General features: G+C 50.9%; 1 protein-coding gene across 3 annotated transcripts in view; it reads right to left on the bottom strand.

Annotated features, from left to right (window-relative positions):
• Nucleotides 1–2546: 2546 nt before the first annotated feature.
• Nucleotides 2547–22131, bottom strand: part of GRM2 (glutamate metabotropic receptor 2) — an 83571-nt gene continuing 63986 nt past the window's right edge. For 2 of the 3 annotated variants that reach the window (XM_048856984.2, XM_048856985.2), the window contains 3 exons: nucleotides 14257–15320; nucleotides 7176–7350; nucleotides 2547–6524 (listed from right to left, as the gene is read on the bottom strand). In XM_048856984.2, the coding sequence (XP_048712941.1) occupies nucleotides 6451–6524; nucleotides 7176–7350; nucleotides 14257–15320 (1313 nt within the window). In that variant the 3' untranslated portion in view covers nucleotides 2547–6450. Of the gene's footprint in view, nucleotides 6525–7175; nucleotides 7351–14256; nucleotides 15321–22131 lie in introns of those variants that run through there. The other variant, XM_048856987.2, reaches the window with a different exon arrangement.

Below are 22131 nucleotides of genomic sequence, written 5' to 3'. Positions count from 1 at the left end.
AGAGGGTCACTGAGCACAACGTCTGGGTTGGCAGAGACTAACTGAGGACCTAGTGTTTGCCGTGCCGCAGGTCAGACACAGCCTTGGCCTGAGGTTTTACCTGCCTTAGCCAAACGCTGGCTTCAAGTTGCCAGTGGAGCTAGCCCTGTCCCACTGTGCTGTCTCTGCTACTCACAGCCCCTGGCTGCTGTACATGTGAAAGACAGCTGTGTGCCTTGCATAGTGGGGCAGCAAGGAAAGCTCATTAGAGAAAGTTAGCTGTCTCCAGTTTGACAGGCAGATGTTCAGGGCCCGCTGTGGAGTGCCAGCCCTCAGGGAACACACACAAGTGTTCAGTAGCTCAGTTCGCTCCATCCTTGCAGCTGTAGGCCACAAGCAAATATTAGCATCCTTTTAGGGAAGGGAAAACTAAGGAGGGAGAGGGGAAATGATTTCCTTGAGCTATAGCTGCAGCCTCTGCTGTGAGGACTCAGCACAGCACTGAAAGGGCTCCCTGCATCCAGGCTTACAGCCATGAGCCAGGGCCCTGGTGAAGGGGAGGAAGGGGCTGCTGACAGATGCAGTGTGGGTGGCTTCCACCTCCTCTCCCCCTCTCCCTCCATCCCCAGCAGGGGAGCAAGCTAGCTCTTGCCTCCCCTGGGGTTGGCTTGGAAAAGTCACTGCTTTTAGCATGAGCATGGGCTTAGCAGCCTGCCTCTGCTGCCAGGGCAGTGGGGGGGAGAGGGGGGGTGTTGCATCTCACGGCTGCGGGTTGCAAGCTGGGACCTGAAAGCTGCCTTTAAAGAGAGTGAAATCAAACTTGGTGGGACGAGGGCTTTGGCCTCCAGCCTGGAAGTGCACAGGTGCCCCTCTGCTAGGGGTAAGCAGAGCCCTGGTGGAAGCAGTGGGAATCATCACTAGCACCTCCTGGTGCCAGGCTAGGGCTCTGCCCCAGTGCCCTCTGTTGAGCAGTACGGTGGCCTGGGGATGGCCTGATTCTGTTACTGCAGCCCCCCACCCCAGCCCATCTGTGACAACACCCAGATAGGGTGACAGAAGTACAGCTGACAGTCCAGACATCCCAGCATGCACTCCTGCCCCTCAACCACTTCCCTCCCTGATCTCTGCCAGGCTGGTGCTGAGGCAGTTACACCTCCTCCTGGTGGCTGGCCCAGGAACCTCACCCCACCCTCTGCTCGGGTGCTGCCCAGGGTCCCTGTGTTAAGAGCGAGGCTGTTCCTTTTAGCCATGCTGCTGCTTCCCTGAGCCCCTTCCTATGGGAAACAGCCCCAGGGGCTTGCCTAGTGGTCTGTAAATACAGCCTCACCTCGGGCTTGCAGACTTCTCCCAGCTCCTCACTCTGCTTTTCAGGGCCTAGCTCCAGCCCTCGAGCCCACTTGAGCCTGCCTTCCCCCAGCCGAGGGAGGACCCTCCCTCCTCTCAGAGGGCTGGCTGGCTTGCTCTGGAGGGAGTCTCTCTCTTGCCTGACCCTTTGACAGTTTCTGTCACGAATTATAATTAATTTGCCAGCTCAGGAGGGTTGCTAGGCCCTCCCCTTAAAGGGCCAGCCAGGCTGTAATACTTGGCTAAGGCATTGGGCTGGTCAGCATGAAGGGGGTCATAGTGCAAGTCACTGGCTTTGCATGAGTCTGGCTCATGGAAACTGGGGTGTGTGTGTCTCCTATGCAGCTGGCTATGCAGGAGGGCAGTTCTGGATCAGTCCTGGCCTCCCAGAGGGCTGAAGCTCCCACAAGCACAGCTGGCCCTTGCTACTGGCAAGTGAGCTGCCCAAATGCCTAGTATGCTGCCATCCCCTTTCCTAGCCTCCTCCCTCCCCTGCTCTGGCGGAGGGAAGTGTGTGTGGGCAGGTGAGGGGAAGAGTTCATAATTAGCCCCTGCCCTGCTGCGGAATACTACTGCCTTGCCCTTTACGCAGCTCAGTAGCATTATCTTCATTTCACAGCTGGGGAAACTGAGGTCCAAGACCAGCCAGCAGGCCAGGGACAGAGCCGGGATTAGAACCCAGGTCTCCCAAGAACCAGTGCCCAGAGCTATTCAGTGGGCCACCGTTGCTTTTCTGCATTAGCAACTGAGTTGTTTTCTCACCCCCAGGAAAAAGCTTGGTGCTGCCTTGATTTTTAAAGTGAAGGCCTAGGGCCTCCTGCCTGGCTCCCATAACCTGCCCTTTCTGGCACCTCAGTGCCTAGAGGATTGACCTGACCTGGTGCTGCAACACTTTGCATTGTTGTTCATAGTACGGTGACACTGAGAGGTGGCAGCTGGGCCGGGAGCCCTGTTGGGCAGCCCATACTCTGAAGCGTCCACAGGGCAAAGGGTGTCAGGTCCCCCCGTGCCCGAGGAACTGAGGCACAAAGCGATAACGTGACTCGCCCAAGGTGTGTCACGCAGGCTGGGGCACAGCAGGGCCCTGACCCCACATTGCCTGACTCACAGAACCTTGCCACTCCATAATCAGGCCCCGGAGCCATGCAGTTCTGCCAAGAAGACACAGACATCCAGCTCTTGCTTTCTACTCCAGGGAGAGGCCCACATGGCACCTACGGGCGTCCGTTAAAAAAAAAAGCACTTTATTTACATAAATTACAAAAACCACAAACTTGGTCACAAAAAGATCTACGCTTAAAAACTCGCTTGGCTTGTAATACATCTGTCACAATGATAATAATCCTAGTCAAGGGCCAAAGAACACGTACATTTTCATTAGCAGCCGGCTAATTATTATAGTTTTCTCTCCAGCCAAAAGGCTCCTTCCAATAAATAGTTTATAAAAATTAAAAAAACACCACGAGATACAGAGTTATATTGCCCAGCCCAGCCTGTCATTTGGTTTTCAGGATCTCCCTTGCATCGAGTGCCAGTGGCTACGGGTACAGTGGGAGAAGGCAGGAATGCGCAGCTGTCTCCCGGTGGGGGGAGATTAGTGACTAGAAGCAGTGGAGCAGGAGGCTAATTGCTAGTGCCTGTCCAGCCGTCAGGAAGAGCCGTGGTGCTAACAGGCGTCCTGCTGGAGCAGTGGATGGTATGGTGGGAAGGGGCATTGGCAGAAGGACAGGACATTGGCACAGTGTCACGGCTGAGGGCTGGGCACAGCGACGAACACTGGAATTCTAGCGCTTAGCACCAACATCATGGGGCTACTGTGAAAAAAGGTGAGACCCACAGAAAACTCTTAAGAGAGAGCAGCAGCACGTTTGCTTAAATAACTAATAACTCACCTGGTTTAAATACTTCTATAGTTCTACAGTAAACACGGATTTTTCCATCAATTAGCTGAAAAATACTGGTGTGACCTCTTTAGCACTACCCAGCCTGCCAGGGCCTTGATACTGATAATTCCTAACAGGAAGTGTTGGCTAATGATGTCATTTGAGACACAGGAAGAGCAGCTCAGCATCTGAATGCATTTGAAAGGCAGAAGATCCATTGCTGTGAAATTAACCACTAGCAAATTCTCAGTAAGGATCCAAATTGTTGTGCCAATAACTTCATCCTGTCTCTCTCCTCTGAGCACTGCCTTGCATGTCCTATTTCAGCCATCCAAGCCAATGGGCAAGAGGGCAGGTGCTCACCTCATCATGCCAGGGACCTCATCAACTTGAAATCTAACTGAGTAACAAAAATAGTTACAAGTAATTTACCTGTGTCCCTCCACAAAGGTTGGGGACTTTTGAAAAATCCCATTTTCCTCCTTCTAAATGTCTCCCTGGGGCTGTGAGAAAGACCCACACAAACAACAGGAAAATAACTATACATATGGGGTGGGGAAGGAGGGGAACTCTACACAAAGTGCTGTCAAATGTAAAAAGGAAACATACTGAAAAAAACAGACACCAATTTTTGATTCTTTACGCTGATCCTAGGAGTCACTTGTAACCATAATGGGTAACATAATTCAGTGTGAAATGTACTTTAGTGTATTCCTTTAAAGATTAAAACTGGGGGATTTTTTGTAGAGTCCTGCATATCCATGGATACCTGCAAACCATTTTTGTGGATCACGGATCAGATGTGGATACAAATTCTGTATCTGCGACGGGCTCTAATGTTTTGGGTTTGATTCTTTTTGACACATAAAGAAGACCTGTAAGGATTTGTCTCTGCTTGTTTTTTCCACTTACAAATCTCAAGAATAGCTATATAAGAACGGCCACACTGGGTCAGACCAGTAGTCCATCTAGCCCAGTATCCTGTCTTCCGACAGGTACGAGTGGGATATTGATGATTAGTAATCAGGATTATGATGATGTCCCTGTTTTTGCTGGAGAACTCCTTGGAGGAATGGAGAACCTGAATGGCAGCTTTCTCAGCCCTCAGTTGAAAGGTTGGGGCATGCTGAGCCTTTCACAAAGAGTGTTTTTCTCCCAAGGGTCTGTCAGGGGTTAGAATTAAGTGGGGACTTACAATAAATATAACAAGGGTTTTAAAGACCCTCACTGAACCTGCTTTCCCCTCTTCCAGGCTCTGGCAATGTCACTAGTTGTCTTCCAGCAACAACAAGAATATTGAGACCTGATATTTTGAATTTTGGGGGGGGAAAAGCATTGTTAAAAAAAAAACGTCTCTTGGGCCGATTTATGCATCACAGCAAAAACAGGCAATTTTGGGAGCAAAATGACGCTGTTTGAAAAGCTCCGAGCAGCTCTGGACAAGAGTGGTACCTTTTGCACTCACCTGCTGGCTCTCGGTGGATGAAGGTGCCAAGAAAACTGCAGCAAAGCAGGGGAGCAGCTTTGCCGCCGGAGCGTTTGGCAGCTGTGAAGCACAGAGCCAGATGGTTTATTGCTGCTTTTGCTGCTGCACCAGCACTCGGGCAACTTTGGTTGCTGGGCGATGTCATGGTCAGGCTGCTCCCGGCGGGGTCAGGAATGGGAGTGATCTGAGGCACCTGGCCCTCCATGGAATCAGACCGACCCCTCCCCATCCTGCCGCTCAGGAAGGGCATGCGGGCATTCTGGGGGAATGGCCCCTTGGGCAGCCTAATGCAGTGGGAATGTTGTTTTCTTGCTGCCTGTAGGGGCAAAGAGCGGGGAGCACCTTTGGACACGAGGCTGCATGGTCAATGGCTCCAGCACACAACAGATGCAAACCCCTGTGGAAGTGGGGAGCAGCAGGCCGTGCCCCCCTCTCCCCCGCCCCCTGAGCAGCAGCTGCGCCCACCCTCCCGGGTAGCGGGCCTGAAGCATGTGTTGGGGGTTGGTTCCTCCCTGCTCTCTGTGTTGTGGGACTCATTCACCCTAAAGGCCCAGTCTCCCGGGGCAGGACACACAGCTCCCCTGAAGTCATCCCCAGAGCTGCAGGCTGCCGGATCCTCACTCGCTCTCTGCGTCTGGCTGGCCCCCTATTTTCAGGTCTCTCCCTCTGTTCTCATACATCATCATTTCTCCACTTGTAGAAGTTGTTTCAGGCCCCTGCTACCCTCCTCTGTCAGTGTCCCACACCAGGCACTGACAGGGCAGCCCTCCTGTGCCACTCTTCACCCCGGTTCCCAGGGGCCCCTCACCCTATCCCTGCTCCTTGGCTAGCCACTGTGCCCGTCCCCAACTGTCCTTGCTAAACAAAACCCTACAGTCCCGCACATGAGGCAACCCTGGGTAGAGTCCCTCTAGCCAAGTCAGGTAATGCGTCAGAAGGAGGATCATGGGTTCAGCCCAGGTTCCTGGGGTCAGCCCCAGCGAGCTCTCTGCTCAGAAATCTCTGATTTGGAAGCACCTGTTTGTCCATTTCAAAGTGAGTCTCTCTCAACTCAGAGGAGGCAGGGGGCTCGCATTCCAACCAGGGATCTCCTGGCAAAATCAGCAGCAGCCCCGAGCCCCCTGGCTAGTTCAGTCTGAATTCCTTCCCAGCGTCGCTGGGCAGCGTGGTCTTTGAGAAGGGCCTGTCTGTTCTCTTCAAGCCATAGCACCTTAGACCCCTTGGTATTTGCTCTTTCAAGGGGGGGAGGGTCCTGCTTCCTTTGCGGGGAGGGGAAGGGGGAGATCGGAGCAGCCAGTGGGAATCTGTGGGCTTTCCCCTGACCCTATTCCAGGGCAGAGAGAAGTGGGGAGGTACAGATGCTTGGGTTTTGCTCTCTCTGGTAATCTGGCCAGCAAGAGGTAACACAGGGTGGACCTGCCAGGGGATCCACCTGGCTCAGTGCTGGCTCCCCAGGGAGAGGGCATGGTTCCTCCATGCCCCAGTGGGTCCATTCAGTACGATCACGACCGCCCCAGCAGGGTTGTGTTTTTCTGAGCTGACGCCAGGGGAGCAGGGCAGCAGAAGGGGGCACCCAGTTCTCACGTGACAGCACCTCTCCTTGGGGAACGCTGGCCCAGCAAGCAAGACAGCATCGGCGAGCAGCTGGGAGTGCAGCTTTGAGAAACAAAAGGCCCAACGGGAACGAAAAAGGCCTGCCCCTTCGTGCGGGGTTCTGTGCTGGGGACCATGCCCGTGCCCATGGGGCCACGGGGCGCTTCATAAGGACGAGGTCGTGGAGTCCACGACCTCGCGGCCGTTACACACTGTGGGGACGGACTGAGAGGCCGACCCTGGTGGGGGAAGAACACAGAGAGGCATCATGGAACAGCAGCTGGGCCTGGGTCCCAGCCTCACCATTGCTGCCTGGCGCACCCTGCTGTCTTCCCCATGGCCTTCAGAGAGCACCCTGGAGCAGGTGCTGTAGCCCCACATGCAGCCATGGGGCTGAGGGCACAGTCTGCTGCTGAGCCCATGCCCCGGGGCTGTCCCCTCCTCCCTCCGGGGCATGTCCCCCTCTCACCCTGCCCACAAACTGGGGGTGCCTGCCCCTGCCTCTCAGCGACCATCCCCTCCTGCCCTGCAAAGATTCCCCTCCCCCCAGGGAGGTGGCAGTGGCTATTACACGTCAGGGAGGCATGCATGTCCCCAAACATGCAGGAGATGTCAGCATTAGCAGCCGCACAAAGCGTATGACATTACAGGGAGGGTGCAGGGAGGGGGCCACTCAATGGCTTGTAACATTTTCAATTCTACTGGCCACTGATATTTGAATTGCAAAGCTCTCCAAAGGGAGCTGGTGCCCAGGGTCAGCGGGCCGTGCTCCCATCCCCCACAGCATTCAGCCCTCTGGCGACAGGACCCCTATCCCAGGAGGACAGGCACCATGCTCCAGGCCCAGGAAAGACCAGGGAGTGGCGCCGGGGGGGCTGCCAGCCACTCACCGTGCGAGTGGCTGGAGCTTGCTGCAGTCACGCTGAACCGGTTGGTGGCCACGCGGAGGCTGACGACGTTTTTCTGGGGCTGGAAGAGGATGATGTGGAGTTTGGGGGCGAACAGGCAGCCGAGAACCACGGTGCCACTGAGGCTAACGGAGATGCACATGGTGGTGGTCTGCACCTGCGGGGAGTAGATGGGAGACATCAGCCCAGAGAGACAGAGTGAAACACACCCAGCCACTCACCCACCCACACACACACGACGGGGTGGTGCTCAGATCCAACCCACCACTGAGTAAAGGCCACACCTAGCGTCTGACCTGCCCGAAGGCACTGTCCCTGGCTACACATCCTGCAAACCCCCGCACAGCTGGCATAAGTTCAGAGGGGACATCCACTCACCAGCTTCCTTGGAATAGTTTCTATTTTTTCCCCACCCCAGCAGAAATTGGGCAGAACCAAAGCCCCAACGCTGAACTCTGCAGGAGTTTGGATCCAGCTTCAGCTTTGTGGTTAGCCCTTATCATCTCCTGATCTCACTGAAACTCTTGCCTGATCTGAGAGACACGGCCTCTTGTCTACATCCTAAACAGATGCAAACTCCAGCTCTCTACAGATACTCCCACAGTACAGCAGAGGACAGATGCAGCCATTTTGGTTTGCAAAGTTTCATGCAGACAACTCGATTGGTTGTGATCTGTTGAACTGGGTAGAAGAGGGTGGTGTGCATGCATTCATATGCGCACAAACACACACACACCCTGACCCGCCCTTTGGTTTCACCTTGAATTTCAGCTCCAAAAACTCCAGGTGGAGCTTAGACGAATCTACCAAATTTTGCTTAGTGCTTAAAGCCATGCAAAGCTGTTGATTCTTCAAAGCCCGTAAGCACAAGACTAGCCCCACTGCCTTCCCCAGATGATGCAATTATTACTGTTGTTAAGTGTGTGTTGAGCGCCTTGATGGACCAGACAGCTCAGCACTTAGGAGGATCGAGCCCCAGCTGTGGATTTAGCTCCCCATGATCTAAGGGACCTCAGGTTTCCTGAACTTTTTCCATGTTACCCTGTCCTCTGGACACTAGCCTCTGACAGTTGCAGCCCCTGAGCTCCGCGTGGGTGGAGGCTGAGCCGGCCACTGTCGAAAGGTTTCTTTCTCGTTTTGAAAATGTGCCTGAGGCTTTGTCACATGCCCCAGTGCATACGGGGATGCTGCCACCTGCCTCCTGAGCTCCCGTACTCCCCTAGCCTTCAGCAGCATTCGCTTCCACCTGTCGCTCATTTCCGCACCAGCCCGAAGCCTGCAAGTGACTGCTCCAAGCTCAACTGGGGGCTCTCGCTTACTCATCCTCTCTGGTGTTCAGCAGAACAGCTTCAAGCTCTCCAAGTGTGGCAGTCCGAAGCTGGCACCCCTTGCAGCGTTCTCCTTTGAATCTCGGCTGATGCTCCGAGTACGAAGAGTTCCCCTCCTGCTACCACACATCGGAGTCTTAGAATCATAGAATCTCAGGGTTGGAAGGGACCTCAGGAGGGCATCTAGTCCAACCCCCTGCTCAAAGCAGGACCAAAGCAGGTCTGCTGCATAGCAAGGGTTCCTCCATTCCCCAAACTACAGGCCCCATTTCACATGCTGCATGCAACCTGCACTCCTGCTTCTTTCTGCCTTCAGTGGGAGTTTTGCCTGCACGATCCTCTAAGGGCACAGACAAGAAACCAGACAGTGCTGGCAAATCCTTCCATAGCCAAGACACCCAGCTTACAGGAGAGCCCTGATTGTAGCAAGCTCTCCAGGGAAATGCCAACCCTCCATAAAATGGGATGAAGGGGGTAGCTAACCCTGGTGCTCCAGCCCTTAGCACCTCAGCTCTGCAGGACTGATGCTAAACTAAGGAGGAGTCCTGCATGGGCTCCTGCAGCAGCAGTGTCATGGCCATACCGAGAAGTTTAGCAGCTCCCAACAGCTGCATCCAAAGTTGCACCCTCTCTCCAGAAGGGTGTCAGGCAGCACAGCCGTGAGCACCATTGGCAGCCTTTGGCTAGTGGGGAGCGAAGGGAGGGTCCGAAAGCCAGGGCTATGCAATTACTCCTGACACATTCCTAGGCAATGTTGTTGGTGCTAATCGCCAAGGTCCTGATTCAGTCCTCATGAGTGGCCCCGAGTATTGCTTTATCCCAGGACAAACGGAGCAAGAACCACTCAAGGTGAGCTCTCGGGGAGGGAGGGGCAGAACTGAGTCCCTCCATAACACGAACCCCAAAGCTACAGCAACAACCAGCTCCGAGTGTCTTCCAGGGGAATTGAATGGCGCAGACATGATTGGAAAACATCCCATTTTCACTCAGGTCGACATGGCCGTAGAGGTGCCAGTTGACACCAGGGATACCGTAACGTAAAAGCAGAGGGTCTGCCTCTCCCCCAGAGTAACTCTCCTGAAATCAACAGGGAATCATCATACTCAGAGTGTATTCAGGGGAGCAGAGGAGCTAGGGCAGGACCTTTCGGATCACCCACAGACACTGGGGAGAGAGGAAGGCTTCAGTAGATCAATTGTTATTCCAGAAGCAGGAATGTCATTCTATTCCAGGGGCCATGGTGAATAATCTGTGCAATTTAGGCCAGGATTTCCAGGGATGGCAAGTTGGATTTTAAGGGCATGATTCTGATTTCCCCTGTGAGTTCCTGGTTTCACTTGAGTACTTGTAAAATGATTATTGTTATTACTGGTCTGTATTGCAGTAGCACCCAGCCACAGGACCCCACTGTATACAAACATGCAACAAAAACACGGAGCCTTCCCCAAAGTGCCACAATCCAAGACAAGTCTTTAAAGTCCTGCCCGCCTGGGGCTTTGCAAACATGGAAGGAGGGCGCTCCCTGCTCTGGAGAGGTCACACACGCAAGAAGGCCCTCTGTCATCTCAGGAACATCTTCCTCAGCCCCTGTCATCTGTTCATCAGTTTTAACCCGTCTCCTTTGGTCTGGATTTTTATGGCATATATGCTAAGCCCATGCCAGATTAAAGGCTGCTTGCTGCAGAGGGAGGGTTTTTACTGTCGCCTGCACTAAATGTCACTGAAAGTAGCATTATATTACATCAGAAAACCTGCAAAGTCAAGCGCTCGGAAGTTAGGACATGCCAAAATTGAGGTTGCCTGGGCAACCTTAGTTCAACCACCGTACGCATTACGATAGGCTCTAATTACATGCTCACATAGTATTTTTTCCTCACTGAGGGCACAGGACAGATGGTGCTCAATTAATGAGCAGTTCGGCAATGTTTTGTTTTATCCTCGCTGCTCAATGTGTGGCCCAACTCTTAGTTACTGCACACACTATCCAAACCCTGCTCTGGAGACAGAATTGTTCGTTTCCGCATGGGCTTTTCTATGGGTCTCATCGCTGTAATAGCTGAGTGATGCACAAATATTACTGAATTTATCATCACAGCAGCCCTGGGAGATGTGGGCATATTATTATCCCCATTTTATAGCTGAGGAACTGAGACACAGAGACATAGTGAGGTCAAAAGCACCCACTAATTTTTGGTGCCCAATTTGAGATGCCTGGGATCTGCTTTTTCAGAGAATTTAGCATTTCGTTTGTTCAGAGCTGAGCTCCCTTTGGCTTCAGTCACAGCTGTGAGTGCTCAGCATTTCTGCAGCTCAGATCCTAGGGTCTCAAGTCAGACACCAAGAAAATGCAGACCGTGCAATTAGTAATAGTGATCACGTGGGATGAGTTTGGATTAAGTGATTTGCCAAGCATCACACAGGATATCTGTGGCAGAGGCAGGGATAGACTCCAATGCTCCATGTCACCATTCATCTGCTTCAACCACAAAGCCTCCCTTTCTCTTCCTACTGTCCCATTTCATTCATGACCCGCCTTCCAATTTCTGCAACAAATGAGGCAGGGTCCTCAAGACAATAGGTACATGAGCCACAGGACCCTGATTCACTCCCTGAGCACTGCCCAGTCTGTGCACTGAATGGGGACGGGGTCCTGCGGAAAAACTAGCACCTGATTTTGTCAGTCAAGTCAGCATCATAGTGCCTATGCACAGGGAGGGGCGGGGGGGCTAATTAAGGTTGCGCATGGTAACTTCTGAGTGCTTGACTTTGCAACCTTAATGTTCTTTTAACTTAGCTTTTTGTGTTCTTAAAAAGCCAACTGAAAAAACAATCCATCCTAAGGAATCATATTGACACCCTGGTGGATCACCAGCAGCTTTTAGATTCACTGCACAGACCTCGGCCTCTTGAGTTAATGGAGTAACTGTCTCCATCACACCCTCTCAGCACCATGTCCCAGCTTCAGTTTCCTCCTGCCTCGCCCTTGAGTCTTATCCCAATCCCAGTTTCCCCTGCTCAGCTCCATGTCCCAGTCCTCCTCACCTCTCCTTGGCATCACGCCCCGGCTTCCCCCCCTCGTCACCCCCTTCTCCCCACAGGACCCGCTTGTCATCCCTCTGCCTTAAAGGTGGTCTGAGTTCTCCTCCTCACTGCTGGGCCCAGTGTGGGTTGGTGTCACCAAGAGCACAGGAGAGAGGGGGTTCCCAGCTCTCAGTTCTGCTCCTGAGCCGACAGCAGCCCCTGTTTTGGAGCGGGAGGGTGCTTGCAAAGCAATTCCTGCTCCGCTTAGGCCCTGGGCTGGAGCATGCTCAGCGCAGATGGACTCGCTGAGCAAATGGAAACTGAAATATTCAGAGGCTCATAACTTGGCCAAATCTGAGCAAATATTCACAGAAGTGGCAAAAAAAGCACAGCCGTGACAGTGGAGTGACTTCCCTGCCCCTTTTCAAGTCCCTGCATCAATGCATGGAGGCACTACACTTCCGAGCAAAATGCATGTGCGGGGTTTTTTTAAACAAGAGCAAGGCCAGCCCATCTTTCCTCATCTCGGTCTTGGGAACAGCTGAAACCTTTTTGCTGCAACTTTCACCCCAAAAAATCAGCCTGAGGCAGATGTCCAGCATGGGAAATTTCACCCCAGCGAGCTAAAGTTTGGCAAAGTTGCAAGCAACTGAAAGCAGAGTCTTGTAACAGAAGGGGTCAGACAACCTTAGCGATAGACATTGCTGGTTATGCTGTCTCTCAAAAAGCGTCACTGCCTACCTCCCACCCCATCAAGGTAAGGCAGTATCGTTACCCCCCTCCTATAGGCAGGAGAAATGACTTGGATCAGAAGCCAGGTCTCATAGAATCATAGAATCTCAGGTTTGGAAGGGACCTCAGGAGGTCATCTAATCCAACCCCCTGCTCAAAGCAGGACCAATCCCCAACTAAATCATCCCAGCCAGGGCTTTGTCAAGCCTGACCTTAAAAATCTCTAAGGAAGGAGATTCCACCACCTCCCTAAGTAACCCATTCCAGTGCTTCACCACACTCCTAGTGAAATAGTGTTTCCTAATATCCAACCTAAACCTCCCCCACAGCAACTTGAGACCATTACTCCTTGTTCTGTCCTCTTCTACCACTGAGAATAGTCTAGAACCATCTTCTCTGGAACCACCTCTCAGGTAGTTGAAAGCAGCTATCAAATCCCCCCTCATTCTTCTCTTCCGCAGACTAAACAATCCCAGTTCCCTCAGCCTCTCCTCATAAGTCATGTGTTCCAGTCCCCTAATCATTTTTGTTACCCTCCGCTGAACTCTTTCCAATTTGTCCACATCCTTCTTGTAGTGTGGGGCCCAAAACTGGACACAGTACTCCAGATGAGGCCTCACCAATGTCGAATAGAGGGGAACGATCACATCTCTCGATCTGCTGGCAATGCCCCTACTTATACAGCCCAAAATGCCATTGGTCTCCTGCCTCCCTGCCGCTTGCTCTGCACACTAGACCTCCCTGCCACGCAACAGCATTATAAAGTGTTTCTCCAATGTACATCATTCAAACTGTTCTCTACGGAAGAGTGGCTAGTGGCGGACAGGACCTCGTAGGCACTGTACAACTCTCTAATGTTCATCTCAGCTGCCACTAGGTGCTGCTGGTTGTCTACAGAAATACGAGAGCAAACACATTTCCTCAGTGTTTTCCGGGACTACCAGCTCCTGTAGGTCAGAGACTACAGCAATGAGCCAGTGATCAGTAATGGGGTTAGACACTTCCCGCTTCTCAGGCAGAATCCATTCTAGGAGCGGGACTAATGCTGTGTTTCCCCACTGGCTCAGCCTTTGAATTTGCAGAGCTGCCAGAGAGGGGGAACTGGGCTAGGAGATGTGGGTCTCTCAGACATTGAGTGCCCCTTGCTCCCTGGGTGTCACTTGGTGCCTAAGTCTGGCACAGCCTCTCCAGACATGCTTTTTCAGCCTCTAGATTTCTGGTTTGCAATTTCTGCTGGAAAATCAGCCCCCTTGAATGATGACTCTGGTTAATGAGCATTTAGATTAACAAATAAAGGAGGAACCAATGTGTTGGTCTTGGTCCGGTCCCTGAGTCCTGCACAAGGCCAACCACCATTGGCATTGGGGGTAGGGGATGGCAGGGCAGTCTGGAGGGGCATTGGCAGGGCTGTGTGTGGGGCCATGGGCTGGAATAGTAGTGGGGTAGTAGGGAAGGATGGAGGGTCATTGGCAGCGCTGGGGTGGAGCCTAGGGCTGGAATAGCAGGGGGGCGGCAGGTCAGGCTGGAGGGCATTGGCAGGGTTGTATGTGGGGCCCAGGGCTGAAATAACAGGGAGGCAGCAGGTCAGGATCAGGATTTATTGGCAGGCAGGTATGGAGGCCCAGGACTGGAATAGCAAGGAACCTGCACAGAACTTGCCTGCATTATGTTCTACCAGCCATGTTCTCCCATTTGCCTCCCTCAGAGACACACTCCCTTCTTCCTTTCCCTTAGCGGCCTGCTATGCTGTATTTAACCACAATCCAGAGTGTCCTCAGATCTAATTTAATTATGACAACTGCCCTTCTGTTCATCTGCACAGGCAGCTTTCCCAACTGCAGGCTGGTCTTCTAGTGTCCAGGACCTACCCTCAACCCTCTACCTCCAGCTCCACTGAACAAGGAGCAGGACCCTGGAATCCAGTGGACGTAGCCAGGCTGCTGGCCTCCCGTTCCCTACTCTGCTCAGCAGGGATCACTTACACGGTAGTCGGTGGAGGTCACATAGAAGATGGGCAGGAAGGCCAGCCAGATGATGCACGTGGTGTACATGGTGAATCCAATGAACTTGGCCTCGTTGAAGTTTTCAGGGCATTTCCGGGTCTTAAAGGCATAGACTGTACACAAGATGATCAACAGCACATTGTAGGTCAGTGAAATGAGCATGCTGGAGTCGCGGTTGTTGCACTTGAGGGTGACAATGTACCTTTTGTCAGGCTCCGTCTCCTTCCCCGTGCCGGGGGTCTCCACCATGAGCCAGATGATGACGATGATCATCTGGCAGGAGATGAGGGCCATGCAGATGACCACCTGTGAGGTGGGGCTTATGAAGCGCAGGCGCTGGACCCCTTCCTTCACCCCACTGAAGATCCGAGCGATCCGGTTGGTCTTGGTCAAGAGGGCGGAGTAGCAGACCGCAAAGGAGGTTCCAAGCCCCAAGCGCCGCAGGGTGCAGACCTCGGTGGAGGGCTTTGCAATGAAGATGAAAGTCATGCTGTAGCACATCAGGACCCCAGTGAGGAGGATGTAGCAGAGTTCGCGGCCTGAGGCCTTCACAATGGGAGTGTCATTGTTCTTAATGAAGACCCCAAAGACAAAGAGGGTGGAGAGGAAACCCAAGCAAGAGATCGTAACTGGCCCAATGGCCCAAACGTCTTTCCAGCGGATGTATTCTTGTGGTAGCTCATAGCAGCCATTCAGGGTACCATTGGGCCAGTACCCTAGACCACAGTCCATGCAGGTGAATTCATCCAGCAGGTATTCGTAAGGCTGGCATGGGATGCATATCCAGCAGCACATGTCCCCCGGTTGCATGCTCTTCATTTCATTTTTCTTGCAGGGGTCGCTGCACTGGGACACAGGAACAGAGGTCTTCACCCAGGGGATGAGGGTGGTGTTCAGGATAAGCCCTTCTGCCCAGTAGCCCACCTTCTGGTATCTATATCTCCCATCCGCTCTGTGGTAGTTGAAGATATTGTAACGACCGATTCCATCACCATAGCGATCAAATCGAACGATGCCTTTGGTGTCTGCTGGCCTGAATGGAGCTGGGTGAGGAGGAAAAGGACGAGAGATTCAATGAACAGGAAAGTTGGGCTTTTTTCCAGTGGGTTTCATGCTCAACAGATTGGAACGTGGCACATTTCGTCCACCCTCCCTCAGGGGGCGTGTTTAGACTAGGATTTAAAAGAGTGCTGTGAGTTCATGTTATCCAGACTCACTGCTCCCGATACTCCAACTAGCTAGAGCAAAGCTAGCTCAGGGCTGTCTGCACCAGCTGCCATCACACCCTGTGATTGCCACGCAGACCTATCCTAATTAATATCTTCCAAACCCTGAGGCAAGACAAAGGGAGTAGCACTTTAGCATGTGCTACATGGATGCGTTAATGAGGAGAAGGAAACTTTAGGGTGCATCTTCACTGGGATAAAAGGTGTGTCCTTAGTACCTCATGTGGTCATTAATAGGAGGTAAGATTCTAGTGAAGATAAGTCAGTGTGTAGTTTTAACATGAGTTAGTAGGTCCCAATAGGGACTGTGGCTATATCTGCACGGGGCGCTGGCAGTGTGATTTGCAGCTTGCGTAGACATACTCACGGCAGCTCTTATTGAACTAGTGTGCTAAAAATACAAGTATAGCCATGGTGGCATGGGCAGCAGCAATAAGTGGCACCGGGCTAGCCTCCCTGAGTACATACCAATGGGGGCCAAGTGACAGCTTAGCCCATGCTACCGCTCACCACTGCACATGCTACCATGGCTTCACTTGTATTTTTAGTGCACTACCTCGATCAGCGCCAGCATAAGTGTGGGGGACACCTAGCTCCAAGTGTAGGTGTCACCTATGCGGGAGCCCAACCTCACTTCTGGGTGTGCTAAAGCACAACTTGCTTTGCCTTGACCAACATTTTAGAAGTTGTTAATGATGTAAGCAGAGTCTGGATGAGCTCTCCCCTGATATCGAGTGGTGAGCTGTGGAAAAAGACTTCACAAGCTGATCTTGTTTGCATGGACACATCCACCCTGCCTAGGTGCTCAGCATAATGGGACTGCTTGCCCAAATGATCACTCGTGGCTGGTGTTGGATCCCCAGTCTCCTTGTTATTGGGGCAGGAGTAATGAAGGGTTGTTATCCTTGTTGTGTGAACTGAGGGCAGCAGAACTGTACCTGGCATACCCTGATGGAGGGACTCAACCTCAACTGAACAGCACTCGCTAGGCAGGGAACCTGGGTTCCAAAGCCCAATGAGTTGAGTGAGGATGGGGTTAGGTGCTTGTACCTGATGGGGTGAGTCCTGGTTAAGTGTCCTAGACACCATTTGACCCTTCCTCTCTCCATGGTATAATAAAAGATCTAATTTAGACTCAATTGAGAGTTTTTTTACACACTGCAGAGCTGAAAAGCACTGATACCTAGGTATTAGACGTACTTTGGGACAGTGTCTCTATTGCAAGAGACTGCCCAGTGTACACCAGCAGTGAGGCTCCCCCACTAACAGCTGAAATCACTGAGAGCTGTGTTAAGTGTGTGTGGGGGGGACCTGAAGACATCTTGGTGAGTTGGCAGCTGGCAGAGAGGTGTGGTAAGTGGCTAGCAGGGCGGCTGATGGAGAGGTGCGACCAGCAGGCCGGCTGGTGGAGAGGCGTGGCAAATGGCCAGCAGAGAAGCTGGTGGAGAGGGCCAGAGCAGAGCTCCACATAGGTGTGGCAATCGGCCGCTGGGACAACGAGCGAGTGCCCGAGCAGTGCAGCATGTAAGGTGCCTCCTTACCCCCTTTGCCTTCCACACAGGGTGGGAGGTGAACTCTGTGGATGAACCTCTGAACTCTGGGGCTGCACTGGCCAAGGACAGCAACTGTGACTGGGGTACAGAGAAGGGACGGGCATGTTAAAGGGACTCTTGGGTTGCTGGACTTAAGACCCTGAGGGGAAAAGGACACTGCCCAACTTACTTGGGGGTGGGTCTTTTGCTCATGGTTTGTGTTTATGAACCCTAGTTGAGGTGTTTTCCCAAATTAATGCTGAGTTAATTCCCTCCTTTTATTTTGCTACACTCAGACTCTGTGTTTGTGAGAGGGGATGTATTGCCTCCTAGAGGTGCCCAGGGGGTGGTGTGTAATTGTCCCAGGTCACTGGGTGGGGGCTCAAGCCAGTTTGTATTGTATTGTTGAAAAGGAACCCCTAGATACTGAACCCAGCCCTTGTTGCTGCTGGCTCCACCTGGCAGAAGGGTAACAATTAGATCACACAATATCCTCAACCAACTAAATCTCTGCCTTTGCCCACACTAAATGCTAAGTGATGTTTAACATGTTAATTAATGTATTTGAGTTAACAATCTCATTTCCCCACCATACTGCAAAGCCACAATGGCATGTCTGATTTGAGCTGAGCAAATAATTCACAAGTAATTTCTTCAAACAAATTGACTTCCTTTTCTGTCCACGAATAAATCCCAACATTATCAAAGCTATATATTTTCAGAACCATTCACAATTTTCCTTCAGCAAATAGTTCTTAGCCTGTAGGCTGCACAATTTACAAATGCGGCAATGTAATCTGTAATGTGCAATTTGTAAAGTTATGTCACTAATTTATGAGTCTGTAACTAAAGCTAGATATGGAAGTTATATTGCGAACATTTGAATATTCACATTTCATGCTGTTGGTCAGTTACATAAACTGTCCAATCAGGGAACATATACTATGCCACATGACTTATTAACCAAAGACAATATGAATTGCACATTTTTAATTTTACAACTGCATATACCACCTGGAATTTGTTTTCAGCGACTGCTCCAGCCTTCAAGCTAAAATTTACTTCCTGTATTTGCACTAGTAAAGGAGCACTCAGATGTTACCAGAATGGGGACACAAAAGGGTCACAAACACACATAAATCCAAATTCACTTTCAGATTTGAGCAAATATTCAACGACTTTTCCCCCCAACGTGCCTTGGTTTTATATTCACCCCTTTATAATATTATAGTACCAAACAATAACATGCATATTCCTTTTCGCTTAAGTACATCCTTTCAACTTGACAATCAGTTCACTCCCCAACGTCTGCTGTTATCTCAAGTTGGTATTAAACACGTCACATGAAAATAGTACATTTATCTCCATGAGATTCCTCCCCAAGGAGACTGATAATACAGTACATTCATCTAAGCAGCACTAACTTCCCCGACATAAGCCTGACAGCCCAAGGCTGCTTATATATGAAATCAAATATAGGTAAGTCTGCAATCTCTCTCCCGCTATGTGGTCTCTTGATTGCCAAGCTGGGAGATGAAGTATATACAGGTTCTCTGGCAAGCCTGCTCCCGTTACTCTTCATAAGATTACTGAGAGGGGAACTGTGCCCTAGTTATGCTGGACAGCAGCTCCACTGACACCAGACTGGGCCCTGGGAAGCAGAGACTAGCCATGCCCCTGATCTGCGCCCAACCTGTCCCCTATGCTGGGGCTGGGAGCAGGGCTGATGTATCCAGCTCTGCTCTAGCTGGAGAGGGGGTGGACTCACGGAGCTGTTGCTGCCCACACCAGTATACCTGAGAACTGGCCCCTGAACACGGATGGAAGATTACATGGAGCAACGTGTCTTGAGAATAAACTCAGGACAACTAGTGGCTGATATGCCAACCTTCCAGCCATGCCTAGCACCCTCAGGACTATAGAATCCTAGAATATCAGGGTTGAAAGGGACCTCAGGAGGTCATCTAGTCCAACCCCCTGCTCAAAGTGGGACCAATCCCAACTAAATCATCCCAGCCAGGGCTTTGTCAAGCCTGACCTTAAAAACTTCAAAGGAAGAAGATTCCACCACCTCCCTAAGTAACCCATTCCAGTGCTTCACCACCCTACTAGTGAAAAAGTTTTTCCTAATATCCAACCTAAACCTCCCCCACTGCAACTTGAGACCATTACTTCTTGTTCTGTCATCTGCTATCACTGAGAACAGCCTAGCTCCATCCTCTTTCGAACCCCCCTTCAGGTAGTTGAAAGCAGCTATCAAATCCCCCCTCATTCTTCTCTTCTGCAGATGAAACAATCCCAGTTCCCTCAGCCTCTCCACATAAGTCATGTGTTCCAGACCCCTAATCATTTTTGTTGCCCTCCGCTGGATGCTTTCCAATTTTTCCACATCCTTCTTGTAGTGTGGGGCCCAAAACTGGACACAGTACTCCAGATGAGGCCTCACCGATGTTGAATAGAGGGGAACAATCACGTCCCTTGATCTGCTGGCAATGCCCCTACTTATACAGCCCAAAATGCCATTGGCCTTCTTGGCAACAAGGGCACACTGTTGACTCATATCCAGCTTCTCGTCCACTGTAACCTCTAAGTCCTTTTCTGCAGAACTGCTGCCTACCCATTCGGTCCCTAGTCTGTAGCGGTGCATGGGATTCTTCCGTCCTAAGTGCAGGATTCTGCACTTGTCCTTGTTGAACCTCATCAGATTTCTTTTGGCCCAATCCTCTAATTTGTCTCAGTCCCTCTGTGTCCTATCCCTACCCTCCAGTGTATCTACCACTCCTCCCAGTTTAGTGTCATCTGCAAACTTGCTGAGGGTGCAATCCACGCCATCCTCCGGATCATTAATAAAGATATTGAACAAAACCGGCCCCAGGACCGACCCTTGGGGCACTCTGCTTGATACCGGCTGCCAACTAGACATGGAGCCATTGATCACTACCCATTGAGCCTGACAATCTAGCCAGCTTTCTATCCACTTTATAGTCCATTCATCCAGCCCATACTTCATTAACTTGCTGGCAAGAATACTGTGGGAGACAGTGTCAAAAGCTTTGCTAAAGTCAAGGAATAACACGTCCACTGCTTTCCCCTCATCCATAGAGTCAGTTATTTCATCATAGAAGGCAGTTAGATTAGTCAGCCATGACTTGCCCTTGGTGAATCCATGCTGACTGTTCCTGATCACTTTCCTTTCCTCTAAGTGCTTCAGAATTGACTCCTTGAGGACCTGCTCCATGATTTTTCCAGGGACTGAGGTGAGGCTGACTGGCCTGTAGTTCCCAGGATCCTCCTCCTTCCTTTTTTTAAAGATGGGCACTACATTAGCTTTTTTCCATTCATCCGGGCCCTCCCCCGATTGCCATGAGTTTTCAAAGATAATGGCCAATGGCTCTGCAATCACATCCGCCAACTCCTTTAGTACTCTCGGATGCAGTGCATCCGGCCCCAGGGACTTGTGCTCGTCCAGCTTTTCTAAATAGTCCCAAACCACTTCTTTCTCCACAGGGGGCTGGTCACCTCCTCCCCATGCTGTGCTGCCCAGTGCAGTAGTCTGGGAGCTGACCTTGTTCGTGAAGACAGAGGCAAAAAAAGCATTGAGTACATTAGCTTTTTCCACATCCTCTGTCACTAGGTTGCCTGCCTCATTCAGTAAGGGGCCCACACTTTCCTTGACTTTCTTCTTATTGCTAACATACCTGAAGAAACCCTTCTTGTTACTCTTAACATCTCTTGCTAGCTGCAACTCCAAGTGTGATTTGGCCTTCCTGATTTCACTCCTGCATGCCTGAGTAATATCTTTATACTCTTCCCTGGTCATTTTATCCAGTCTTCCACTTCTTGTAAGCTTCTTTTTTGTGTTTAAGATCAGCAAGGATTTCACTATGTGGAGATGCATGGTGTGATGTTGCACTCCATGCGTTTTATGGAAATATGCTTATGAGTGTGAATATGTTGTAACTGGAATATGCTTTGTGCAAAAGGTCCCTTGTAAGCTATCATAACAAAGGTTATAACCTACTGAATATATTCCTTCTATTTGTATGCATGTATCATTCTTGTATCTGAAGCTAGAAATATGAAGCATAACTCGGAGGTCCTATTGTAATTATGCAAAGTGTGGGCCATTAATGGTGGTTTAGAATCTTGATGACTCCCATTGACCCAGACAATTGGTTGTAAATGGTTTATTTATCTGCAAACCTTCCTGTGTACAGTGTGGGCCAACCCAGGAAGAATGGAGACTAGGGGTCTTATAGTGACATGTGATCATGTCACATAATACTGGACTCCATCTTAACTCTTGTACTTTTCCATTGATGTGGCGGGGTGGGGACAAGCACAGACAAAAGATTCCCACCTTGTGTCAAAGCTATAAAAGGGGGTGGAGCAGGACAAAAGGGGCTGCCAGTCATAAGAAAACCCCTGCTTGCCACCTGAGATGTCATCTGAAACTAACAAGTACTGTACCAGGGGAAAGGATTGGGCCCAGACTAGGAAGGAGTCTAGCCTGTGAAAGAAGCGTATTGGAACATCTCTGAGGGTGAGATATTACTTGTAATCAGTGTCTTAATGTATTAGGCTTAGACTTGCATGTTTAGCTTTATTTTGCTTGGTGACTTACTTTGTTCTGTCTGTTTTTACTTGAAACCACTTAAATCCTACTTTTTATACTTAATAAAATCACTTTTGTTTATTTATAAACCCAGAGTAAGTGATCAACATCTGGGGGAACAAACAGCTGTGCATATCTCTCTGTCAGTATTTTAGAGGGTGAACAATTTAAGAATTTACCTGTATATGCTTTATACCGAGTAAAACAGATTTATTTGGGGTTTGGATCCCATTGGGAACTGGGTGTCTGGGTGCTGGAGACAGGTAACCTGCTAAGCTATTTTCAGTTAAGTCTGCAGCTTTGGGAGCATGGTCCAGACCCTGGGTCTGTGTTGCAGCAGGCTAGCGGGTCTGACTTAACAGGGCAGGGTTCTGGAAGTCCCAAGCTAGCAGGGAAAATGGGCTCAGACGTAATTTCAGCACATCAGGTGACAGTCCCAAGGGGTCTCTGTGACTGAACCCGTCACACATGGGCTCCTCCT

Source organism: Caretta caretta, chromosome 7 (genome assembly GCF_965140235.1).
Source record: "Caretta caretta isolate rCarCar2 chromosome 7, rCarCar1.hap1, whole genome shotgun sequence".
Lineage (NCBI taxonomy): Eukaryota > Metazoa > Chordata > Testudines > Cheloniidae > Caretta > Caretta caretta.
Note: the sequence above shows the minus strand (reverse complement) of the source record. Positions and strands in the feature narration are given on the sequence as shown.